Raw genomic sequence first — 12706 nt, forward strand, 5'->3', positions numbered from 1 at the left:
AATCTAATAAATTAAGTATAATATGTTAAAATTTAGAGACATAACTTTATAAATAGAAGTAAATATATTATTTTAAAATTGAAATTTAGTCTATTTATGATTACACTTTATGTTTGATATTTATTTAACCTTATTAACCAACTTACAATCATTATTAGAAAGACACTACAATTTATCACTTTCAACTATTTATAAAATAATCTTTGGGTTGTTAAAGTTAAATAAAATTTATATTTAAGTTAAGCCTATAATGTTATATTTTAATTAATAATTTAAGTATTTTATAAAAATTATTCAAAAATTATACCTTTAAAATGATAATGGTTTACATTTAACAATATATTAAAACTAACAAATTAAGTATAATATGTTAAAAGTTAAAAACATAATTTTATAAGTAAAATTAAAGACATTATTTTAATATTGAAATTTAGTTTATATATAAATACACTTTATATTTGATATTTATTTAACCTAATTACCAAATTATAATTATTATTATAAGGAAATTGAAAAGTCATGGAAGTTTCAAATGAATGTGATGAAAGGAAAAAAAAAATGGGGGCTTCAAATGCATGAGATTCAAGAAAAAATGCTAGCTTTATACAATGTTTTGAAAACCGGACCGGACCGGCCGGTTGAACCGGTTCAACCGGTCTGGTTACCGGTTCTTTGAAGCCCAAAAACCGTTTGTAAATGAACCGCCAAAGAACCGGACGGTTCCTTGAAAACCCGGAGTGGTCGAACAAAAAAAAACCGGTTTTGCTAAAGCTTAAACTCGATTTTAATAAAAACACTATTAAAACTCTCTAAAATACTGTGGGCCACCAAGGGCACCCACGACATTAGATGTTCAGCGCCCTCAGACATCATAAAGCCTTTGCCTCCCTTCTAATTTATAGAAGTCTCATTGCAACCTACTTTTGTTTCCTATGCGATGTGGGATACTTGAATTTTCAAGTAGATTTTTCTAGGCAGATTTATTAGTCATTTTTAAAACACTAAACAGTCTTATTAACTTCATAAGCCATCTGAAGATTATCATGCGTTAATTTTAACATGTTATTGTTAAGGTATAATGTTTTTGTAATATATATATATATATATATATATATATATATATATATATATATATATATATATATATATATATGACATCATCCGGCTTTTAAGACCGATCGGACCGGTCTGACCAGTTGAACCATCGAACCGGTAGCTCAACCGGTTCAGTCTCCGGTCCGGTTTTCAAAACATTGGCTTTATAAGTATGTATGATATTATTTTTCTTTTAATTTAAATGATATTTTAATACAGGAGGTTGCTTGAGAATGAAATGACCAAAAATTTCAACATTTTTCAAGTTTCTGTTCTTGAAATTGACGATGGATCACAATTATCATCTCAAAAAGCGAAAAGAATATGAACTTTACAAATAATTATCAGATTCAATATGTCATAATTGCTTCAATAGATATCAATTAGGGGGAAAAGTGCAAAGGAGGCAATTTGAATGAAGAAAAGTGCATGGCACATTCGACTTAATAAATTTAGCAACGTATTTGTTTTTCCATTATTGTTCGGTGTACAAGCCAAGGTTTCTTAGACTAAAAGTTGTCCCCATGCTAGCTTGTGCAAATAAATCGAAATCTTAAGAAAATGAAGTAAAGAAAACAAATTTATATATTCTATCAATCTACATACTCCATAGGCTTAAATTCAATGCCTTCAAGATAGAACATTGTACGTGAGTACTGAGTTGGTAGCATAAACTCAATCCCAAAATCATAATCCTTGCGATGGCTGGTAAATTGATATAGTCGAGACATTAGCCATCCATCTCCTCTATCAAGCGTCAGGCATGAAGTTGAATAGTTCATCTCACTGTTCAATTTCCATTTGAAGGGTACATGTGTTTCCTTGTTCATATTATCACATTTGAAAACAAGGTAAACGGTGTATGTGACATTTGATGTCAAGAACTGAGTTCTCCCATTTATTTTGAAACCATAGTACAACATACCCGATTGGACATTTGAAAACCTGCAAATATCACAATTGTTTTTACTACCTATATATTATCAAGTTTCATTTCATAATTAAAAAATCAAATTTGGTTATCAATGTCATATAATTTGTAGAGACAACTAAGCTCTTATAAAATTGATGAATGACCATAGAGATTACATAACTACTAAATAGGAAGCAAAAACTTAAACCGGCCCAAAAAGGCCATGGGCCTAACAAATGTTCAAAAATAAAACCCAAAAAACGTCAAAAATAAAACATAAAATCATCCATAACTTCACATAAAAAGTGTTTTGGGAATCAAAATAGGTAAGGCTCCTTATGAACCATATCAGTACGTGCTTCTTCTTTTAATCTTTGATTTGACTGGTTGTGGGCATAAAACAGAGCCTTTAGCCAGAGTTATGCTCGCTTTAGCGCATAAAGCACCATTCGTAGTTTTATCATGGCATCTAGTAACATAAGGGTCTGATCCTCGACGCTAGTGCATCGTGTATGTTATGTACGATCTTGTGAAAGTGAGGTAATAGAGAGCACCAACTAAATTATGGTATAGAGACACATTGTCAATGTGATCAGGGCCGGATCTTTTTGAGGGCTAGGGGGGCTGTGGTCCCCCCTGTTTTTTTGTCACAACTAGTCCATAAGCATTAAAAAATTTATATATTAAGTCTAAAACTATAAATTTTGACTATGACACCTCCTGTTCTCTAATTTGTATACATATTATACTTTTAACCCCCTTAAATCAAAAGTTCAAGCCCGGTCATTGAATGGGATCCTCCTGAGAATGGAGTTGGTAACAATCAAAGTAGCAACACGTTTGCAATATTGCACATATTTTTTAGTTATAATGTCGCTATAGTTTTTTTTTATTATTATGAGACTTACTCTTGACGACACGAGTAACTGAAATGCCCAAAAAATATGTCTATGGATCCAACCTGATCATTTCAAAATTTTGTTTTAACGCCAAATTTATCCAATTTTAAGGGTATTTTTCGAGGACGTAGTGATTAAAATGTCATTAACATTGAGAAGTAGTAGGGAAAGGACATTGTTGCATTTATAGATTAAAAGAGAAATGTCACTCTTATTATAATTAGTGAAGTAAAGCGACTTTAGTAATGCACTCACATAGCCGTGCTAAGATGGGTATGAGAACCAAGCATTTGGTGCACGTATACTATTTCATGGAGATAGTCGTAAAGATATGCATTGGATCATCAAATTGATTTCTGTCCAATTTGAGACCCATAACAAAGCCAAGAAACGTCCAAATTATATCATAGCCAGATTGAATACATGACTAAAGGTGTCATCATAATCAATCCAAACTCTTGGACAATTCTGTTTGTAATGAGACATGCTTTATAACATTCAAGAGTTCCATCAGCTTTAAATTTTTTATGGAAAAGCGAATCGATTCAAACGATGTTACGTCTCATAGGTTGGGGGTACTAGTTCTCAAGTTTCCAATTTAAGTAATACATTATATTTTGAAGTCATAGATTCAGTCTGATGATCAAAGTGAATGTTGGGTTTAATAATCGGACTTTTAGCTTGCTTTTGTAAAGGGTGTGATAGATGAAAACACGGTGGGAGGTTCTGAGGGTGATTAATAGAAAAGGATTTTGAAAGAAAGTGAGCTTTCAAAAGTGGATAAGCGAACATGGGTTGTTTTGTGCATGAGGAAGTGGGCCAACAAAAGGTTGTAAGTAGCATCTTGTTGTGTATGGATATGGACTATGACTTTTAATTTGAGAGTTGGTATGGGATTTGGTTTTGCTAAGACCATCTTCGATTCCATTTTTATTTCCCTAGTAAATAAACTAAAAAAATAGGGAAGTGGACTTAATAACGTAATTAACTTTTCAGTTTGTTAACATCTGAGTAACTATTTTTTTTTTTTGTACACATCTAGGTAACGAACTTTTTAAAAGTGTTCACATATGACCATTATGACCGGCTATATACAACCGGTCATAATGGTCATATATGAACACATCCAAAAAGTTCGTTACCTAGATGTGTACAAAAAAAAAAGATAGTTACCCAGATGTGAACAAACCGAAGATGTAAGAGTAAATTACACGAATGGTCCCTGTAGTTTGGGTATTTTGGATGATCCCTACTGTTTGTTTTTGGTATGCGTCTGATCCCTAACTTAGTTTTTAACTTGGATGATCCTTACTGTTTGTTTTTGGTATGCGTCTGGTCCCTATCATACCTCAAAACACTAATGTGCCATTTTTTAATTTATTTTTTAGTTAATTTTCTTATTTACATATATTTTTTTTATATATTTTAAAACATTAATAGACCACATATATTTGTATCTCATTACCCTAAACCTGAAACCACATTCGAGAAATTTAAGCTCGGTCCCACCAATCACCATCCGATCTCTCATCCTCCTCAACTTCTCTTCCCTTTCCATCTTTAATGACATTAACGTCTTCACTATCCTTTCTTTTTTCGGTCCTTCAACTTGGCGAACCAACCCAACAACCCTTCTATTGGTTTGTAGTGGTGGAAAATTCAATGAAGAGATAGTGTGTTGTTGCGTTGGTTCGCCGGAGTTGAAGGACCTAAAAAGAAGGAATAGTGAAGACGTTGATGTCGAGTCTATTAATTTTTTTAAAAATATAAATAATAAATACATAAATAAGAAAATTAATTATAAAATAAATTAAAAAAAGGCACAATAGTATTTTAAGAATTTGAGGTAAGACATGGACCAAACGAACAAAAATAAATAGTAGGCATCATCCAAGTTAAACGAATAATTTAGGAACCACACACAAAAATTATCCAAACTATAGGGACCATTCATGTAATTTAATTTTACCTTTTAAACGTGTTCACATCTGAGTAACAATCTATTTTTTGTACACATCTAGGTAACGAACTTTTTGGAAGTGTTCACATATGACAATTATTATCGGTTATGACTGGATGTAATATGCTACAGCCGGTCATAATGGTCATATGTGAACGCTTTCAAAAAATTAGTTACCTAGATGTGTACAAAAAAAGATAGTTACCTATATATGAACAAACCAAAAAGTTAGTTACCTTGTTAAGTCCATTGTCCAAAAAAATAATGTAAATAGTGTTTAATTTTCGATTCTATTTAAAATTTTATCCCAAAAGTATATTCATATTATATACATTTTTGTAACTTCTATATATTGTTAAACACACATGTCTATTAATTATATTTTAACAAATATATATTCTATTGTTTTTTATTACAATAATATTATAAATTATATTATCATAAAATTATAACAAAATAAATTGTTTATATATAATAAATTTGAATGAATTATTAATTTATTACAAGGTTCTAAAAAGCTCGTCATGGTTGCACCTGCCTCCAAGCTTTACCAAAACGCCGTCTTAACTCGTATATGTGTATAAAAATGAATAATAGTTGAAAAACATATTAAAATATTAATTATACAGAAAATTGTCGCTTTAACTCACGCCTTAGAAACGTCGTAACTCACCAAGGCTCGGAAAATCTTGAGGCTTGACATTGCCGCCAAGTCACGTCTTACGTTATTTAGAACCTTGATTTATTATAAATAAATATGAAATAAACAAGATTATATTTATAAAAAATTTATATATTTTGTAATACATTATATCGAACAAGAAATTGTTAGAAATTATTGTCTTCATCCATTGTCATTTCAACCTCTATCGGCAACATTTTGTTTACTTCAATTGGTACGACAAGATCCTTTTCATATCCAATTATCATATTATGTAAAATAATTCATGTAGTCATTATGTTATACAATATTATATATAGTATTGTATGTTTTAGTATAATATGTTATTTCTAAGATATATTTTTATTTTAAGCTTTTCTAAAATATGTTACTTTGTTTCAAATCCTTAGTATGTATTAAATTTTTTATATGAATTCAATAAATAAATACTAAATTTATTAATTAATATAATTTAATATATAATAAGATATTTCAAATACTAAACAGTATATTAAATTACAATTATTATATATAAAAATAAACTAGAAATATATAAAAAGAATGATAATTAGTATAATTTTTGGGGGAGCTTTTTCAAAATAATATAAAATTTCAGTATAATTTTTTGGAGAATTTTTTTCAAGATAATATAAATTTTCCGTGTACAACCCTTAAAATCATTTGTGGAGCCCTGAAGATTTTGTCATGTAATAAAACCAGCATATCGACTTCTTTATTTTTTGACACATTCGAAATTTTCAACTAACCCATGTGCGTGCATTCTATATTTTAATCACAATCACAGCTTTTGTCTTTATCTCACTTTCTTTCAACATTTCAGTATTGAATATGAACATTTAGGAATTCGTTTAAGTTTTAAAAAATAAGTTGGCAGCTTAATATTTTTGCTCTTTAAAAAAGTATCGGCATATTAGGGATTAGCAAAAACCGAACCGAAAAACCGAAAAAAACCGATGTAACCGAAACCGAAAAACCGAAACCGAAAAACCGAAACCAAAACAATAACCGGCGGTTTAGGTTTGAATTTTACAAAAACCGAAAAATAACGGTTTGGTTCGGTTTTGACGTATAAAACCGTCCATAAAAACCGAACCGACCCACATATATATTATTTATTATGTTTTAAACTTTTAGTTTTAGACTTTAGACTTTATCTCTTTAATACTTTATGTTTATTTTCAATAAACTGTTAATGGTGTTAAACTTTGATATTTTAAACATTTTTATGTTTTTATAATACTAGAATTTGTACTCTTTATTTTGGTATATTTAAAGTAGATATAATACTATTTATCGCAACGTATTTTCACTAGGTTTGAACCCAAAAACTAGAAAAAAAAATAGGAGCTCATAAACCCACGGTTTAAAACCGAAAACCCATAAACCCAACCCGGAAAACCGAAAAACCGAACCATGCAAAAACCGAACCTATATGGGTTTAAAAATCGAAAAACCTACTTTCTACGGTTTGGTTTGGTTTTAGCCAAAAACCGACCCAAACCGACTCATGCTCATCCCTACGGCATATAGAAAATAATCAACTTTAAATCTTGAGAAAATATTGATCTTCTAGTCTCTTTGGCGGGAAAACAAAAACCATCAAGTGTCTCGTATTACTAACCAAAAGATTTTTTTTCCCTTTCCACAACTTTTTCTATACGGTTTCTTGGAACAAAAACTCTTGATTTCAACAATTTTCACTTTTTTAATATCTTGAGAATTTTTTTGCTTAGGCACTTGGATCTTTTCATATTTACTCTTCTTCTCCTCCTTTCTTTTCAAAAATTTTAAATTCAAATTCGAACCTATATATGGAGGAGACTCATCACACTTCTGGACTTCACTTCCATAAGCCTTTGGAACCTGAATTGTTCGAGTTTGGTACTTTTGATCATCTTAAATGTTAGTTTTCAATATGGTTTCATACCTTCCATGGAATTACTATATTTAGAAGAAACATCAGGTTGAGTTCTTGTAGAAGTATGATCACCATCAAGAAGGTTCACTTGTTAATTTTATGATATGTTTTGGATTCCAACTTCCAAAACATAAGATTCAGATTCATAATTTTTAATACTTCTTAATTCAGAATTGTTAATGGCGAAGTTTTTGTTAGATCGGTGATATTGGTGTTAGGTGAAAATGATAATCTTATTCTATAATGCAAAAAACTGGTCAATAGCTTTACCAAACACAATTCAGTGTTTCTACCAAAGTGTATAAATAGAAAGTAATTTGCGCTAATTAACTAGGGAACGATCTACATCACATAAATACACAAAATAATAGATAATATAATACTCTAACAGTCACCTATTTTGTCACATACACAAAATAATAGATACATATATATAGTACTCTAATAGTCACCTTTTGTGGTATAAATTTTAGATGTTTATTAGTTAAAATCGAAAATGTGAGAATATATGACCGAAAATAAGCTTTAAAGAATTCTTTTAGCAATTTATAAATTAAACAAGACAAAACCATAACAAATCATTTCATGAGGCAAAGGCTTAGAAGGAAGGCACTTTCCAATCAACATATTAACTAGCTAGAAGAAAATGCACTAACCTTGAATCATCTGCGGTGTCAGATACAAACCACCCCCCAGAGACGCATTTTACAGCAGATATCATTTCTCGAATTCTTCCATTCTTATTTACTGAAACCCACTGTTTATAAACATATTCAAAATAAAAATCATTTAAAATATTATATATAAATAAACACAATAGAAACAGTTAATTACCGTTTGTCCCCCATCAATAAGAATCCCTTTGGAGAGACGTGAATGGAGTTCCTGATGTGATGTGTAGGATATCCGAGGAATTGCAAGCTTGGAAATATCGACCAGCGCACTGTTTTCTGGATTAAAGTTCTACAAATAATAACAAGAGTAAATTAATAAAATCGTCCCTATAGTTTCATCAAAATTACATGTGTGATCCCTAACTTTTTTTTGTATTCGGATCATCTTTGAGATTTGATTTTATTGCATTTTTCATCCCTTACATGCAATTTTGACCAAACCATAGGGACGAGAAACGCAACAAAATCAAACCACGATCCGAATGTAAAAAAAAAAAGGTAGGGACCAAACGTATAATTTTGATCAAACCATAGGGACGATTTCAGTAATTTACAGTAATAATAATATTATCATTGTCATATGTATCTTGAAACATAGAAGGTGAAGTAAACTTACTTGTTGTTCAAGTGCGACCTCAAGGTTTTTCAAGATCTCAGCCATTGTTGGTCGAACTTCAAAGTTTCGACTTAAACATCGATTGGCAATAGCTGAAAACGTCACTAATGAATCCCTATTTATTTGCTCTTTCAAACCAGGGCAAATAATATTATCTAGTTTGTTCTTATCGCAACAAATTTTCCATCTAGGCACTAAAATATTAATCAACTGACCATTACGATATTCACAACATAACTTCCCACACATCACTTCAAACAATACGACTCCAAAAGAGTACACGTCAGACTCTTTACATAGAAACCCCGTCTCTATATACACTGGATCACAATATCCAGGTGTCCCAACACCATTAGAGATAACATATGTTCGTGGTTGGTTAGCTGGAGCCACTTTTGAAAGGCCAAAGTCAGAAACTTTAGGAGTCCATTCAGCATCAAGAAGGATGTTTGCGCTTTTAATATCTCGATGGAGTACTCTTCGTTGTGTTTTTCTTGGATCATGAAGGTAGGTTAGAGCACGTGCAACCCCAACACATATTTTAAGGCGTTGGTTCCATGTCATACGAGGGTTAGAAAGATAGCGATCAAGGCTCCCACGAGATAGATACTCATATACAAGGATTCTTTCTTCTCCTTCAATGCAAAAGCCTAAAAGAGAGATGAGATTTTCATGTTTGCAATCTGAAAGCAACATGATCTCCTTCCAGAACTCGGTGTTTCCTTGTCCAAATCTTGGATCTAAGCGCTTGAAAGCAACGACAGCTCGTCGACCGGTTGAGAGAGTGAGTTTTCCTTTGTACACCGGTCCAAACCCACCACCCCCGATCTTCCTGTCGATACCGAAGTTTTCTGTGGCCTCTTTTATATCTTTTAGACGAATTTTGAGGTGATCAAACTCGTTCATCGGAGACATTATGTGAGTTGAAGAGATAAATTAGAGGAGATAAGAAAGAGGTCGAAGGTATCATAACTCATAAGTGACTTTAAACCTAGGTTCACAGATCTGAAAAAGTAGGAAACACATGCCCACCTCCCAATCTTTTTTTTCTTGTATAAAAAAAAGACTCTTTTGGGTCAACGTCCCCCCCAATCTCTTTTTCTTCTATAAAAAAAAGACTCTTTTGGGTCAACGTTTCTAATTGAATGGATTGCAATATTCATTTTAATGGGAGATTATATAGGCAGAGAAGAAACTGCACCTTTTGTACATCTAAAATACGTTAAAAAGGGTATTCTAAATATACCGGAACTAAAACCATCTTAAGAGTCAAAATGGTTGACTTCTATTGATCCAATGTGATGGGAAAGAAGATGATAATAAAGATGGGCAGTCTCGATCATAACGATGTCTTTATTGCTGTTAGTTAATAAAATAAATAGATAAATAAATAAAATATCTTAATCCCCCCCCCCCTCCCCCCCCTTATGTTTTTTTTCTTCTATAAAAAAAGACTCTTTTGGGTCAACGTTTCTAATTTAATGGAATGCAATAATATTCATTTTAATGGGAGATTATATAGGCAGAGAAGAAACTATTAAAAAAAAAAAAAAAGACTCTTTTGGTCAACGTTTCTAATTTAATGGATAGCAATACTGGGAGATTATATAGGCAGAGAAGAAAACTGCACCTTTTGTCCTTTTGTACGTTTAAGGGTATTTGGAAAACAAAAAATATATAAAAAAAAAAATACTTTCCACCATAATAAACTACAAGTTTGATAGAAATTCTTAAAAATCAGTTTATTATGGTAATGATAAGTGAAATAAACTGATTATAATAAGAATTTTCACCCTTATTTATTGCTTATTCCTCAGCTAATGAGCAATAAATTAATAATTTATCCAACCATCCAAAAATGGTTAAAAAAACGGTTAGAAATATCATCGTTATATAAATATTTAATTAAAATATTACACTCAAACATCCATTTATGATGGATTTGTAGAAGTGGGACTGTTTGGAAAAACTTTGCAAAAAATAGAGGTGTTTAAAATCAAAATCAATATACAAAATCATGGTAGTCAAAATTGCGATCCGTAGGATCGTACGATCCTAGGTATGAATAACGATCAGGATCGTAAAAGGAACGTATTTGGGGTAAGATCGTAGGATCGAGATCCGATCCGATCCTACTTTTTTTTTTTTTTTTTTGCAAATGATATTTTTTACCACTTAATATCTTTTACCCTTTACCAATTTACCATTTATCATTTTGTATTGTACCTTATGACTAATATTTTGAAGTTTTTATAATTTTTGAACGAAAAGTTGAATGTTTGAAATATTTTTCATTATTAAAAATTATAAATTAAAATTATATTTTATTTTGTGGGATCTTAGGATCTCGATCCCGATCTTGTAAACCCAAAAACGATCATAGGTTCATAGATAAGGTCCCGATCTTGACAACCTTGTACAAAATTACGTGGTTTTTAGAGGGTCCCAGATCAAACAACGGTTTATGTGATTTTTTATTGTATATTTTCAATTTTCACCCTCGTGGATTACAATTTCAGTCCATATTTTGTATCATACTTTTATTTATGCATTCCACTTTTAAATATGTTATTTCTTCCTCTTAGAGTCTCATTCTATCTTATGTATACGTTTATAGGTTAACGTCACTATTGCCTAAGAAGTACTTATTTTTTTGTTCTTTTGGTCATCAAAAGTCAACATGAGAGTCTTCCAAAAAGCCCTCTACGATGATTTTGGAATTCCTTTTCCGGCGGGATCAAATGCCGGCCAATTTTGATTCTTTTCAGTCTCGCTCCCGCTGATCGCTATTCTTCTACTTAATTTCGTTTTTTAGTCTGTCATTGTTGTGATCGATTGTGTTTGCAGGGGATTAGATTTTCACTTTTTCACGTCTGCAGGGGATTGGATGATAAAAAATATAAAAGAATTCCTTTGAACCGATTGTTTTGTATTATTCGTTTTTAAAGGTATCTCACAATGAGGAAGAGAACCCATAATTTATACTAAATTACAATGATTTAAATATGGAAGAAATACTCTTGCTGGCTGTCAATTCTTGATGAATGGAAAGCAGATATATGTTCTCCTAATTGCAAGGGATATGATGTGATTGGTCACCAATCTCGTTGATCTCATTGAGCCTTCCTTTTTACACTCCCCCTCAAGTTGAATAATGGGATTTCCAAAATTCAACTTGCCCAGACATTCGTTTAGATTTTTTTTCATTAACAGCTTTTTTCAAGATATCAACAAGTTGGTCCTATGATCAAACAAACGGGAGTGTGATGATCTTTGTTTCCAACTTCTCCTTGATGAATTGTCGATCTACTTCTATGTGCTTCGTTCGATCATGCTGAACTGGATTCTCTGAAATTTGGATGGCTGCCTTGTTGTCACTCATAATTTTGCTAGTTTCTTGTGGTGGATACCCTATTTCTGTTAGACGCTTCCGTACCCATAAAACTCCGGTTAATCCCCTTGCAATTCCTTGAAATTCTACTTCTTCACTTGAAAGGGCCACCACCTTTTGTTTCTTACTTCTCCATGTAACAAGATTCCCACCAACTAGGGTAAAGTACCCTAAGGTCGATCTTCGGTCACCATTATCGCCAGCCCAATCTGCATCGGTATATAGTAGTGTTTCAAGATGACCATTTGACTGAAACAAGACTCCATGTCCGGCTGTTCCCTTGAGATATCTTATAATTCTTAAGACTGCTTTTATGTGAGCCATATGGGGTTGATGCATAAACTGACTTACAACTCCCATGGCATACGCTATGTCTGGCCGAGTGTGTGAGAGGTGTATCAGTTTTCCTACCATTCTTTGGTATCTTTCTTTCTCAGCCAGCTCTTTTTTCTCCTCCATATAGAGTTTCTGATTCACAATCATTGGAGTGTCAACTGGTTTATAATCAATCATACCAATTTCTGCAAGTAAGTCCAAGACATACTTATTTTGACACAT

At 31.8% G+C, this 12706-nt stretch overlaps 1 protein-coding gene and 1 pseudogene across 2 annotated transcripts; both read right to left on the reverse strand.

Annotated features, from left to right (window-relative positions):
- Positions 1-1511: 1511 nt before the first annotated feature.
- LOC145056816 (putative serine/threonine-protein kinase PBL7) lies at positions 1512-9806 on the reverse strand. 2 transcript variants are annotated; one of them, XM_079004539.1, is made up of 4 exons: positions 8758-9801; positions 8302-8430; positions 8124-8224; positions 1512-2040 (listed from the first exon to the last, which is right to left on the reverse strand). In XM_079004539.1, the coding sequence occupies exons 1-4, from the start codon at positions 9670-9672 to the stop codon at positions 1689-1691; spliced, it is 1497 nt and encodes a 498-aa protein (XP_078860665.1). In that variant the 5' UTR covers positions 9673-9801; the 3' UTR covers positions 1512-1688. The 2 variants fall into 2 exon arrangements, with proteins under 2 accessions (XP_078860665.1, XP_078860666.1); XM_079004540.1 differs by lacking the exon at positions 1512-2040 and adding an exon at positions 4161-4616 and having other exon boundaries at positions 8758-9806.
- A 2198-nt stretch (positions 9807-12004) lies between these two features.
- LOC145060155 (secreted RxLR effector protein 161 pseudogene) lies at positions 12005-12706 on the reverse strand (annotated as a pseudogene).

This window comes from Lactuca serriola, chromosome 6 (assembly GCF_051521515.1).
Source record: "Lactuca serriola cultivar US96UC23 chromosome 6, Lser_US96UC23_V15, whole genome shotgun sequence".
Taxonomy (NCBI): Eukaryota; Viridiplantae; Streptophyta; class Magnoliopsida; order Asterales; family Asteraceae; genus Lactuca; species Lactuca serriola.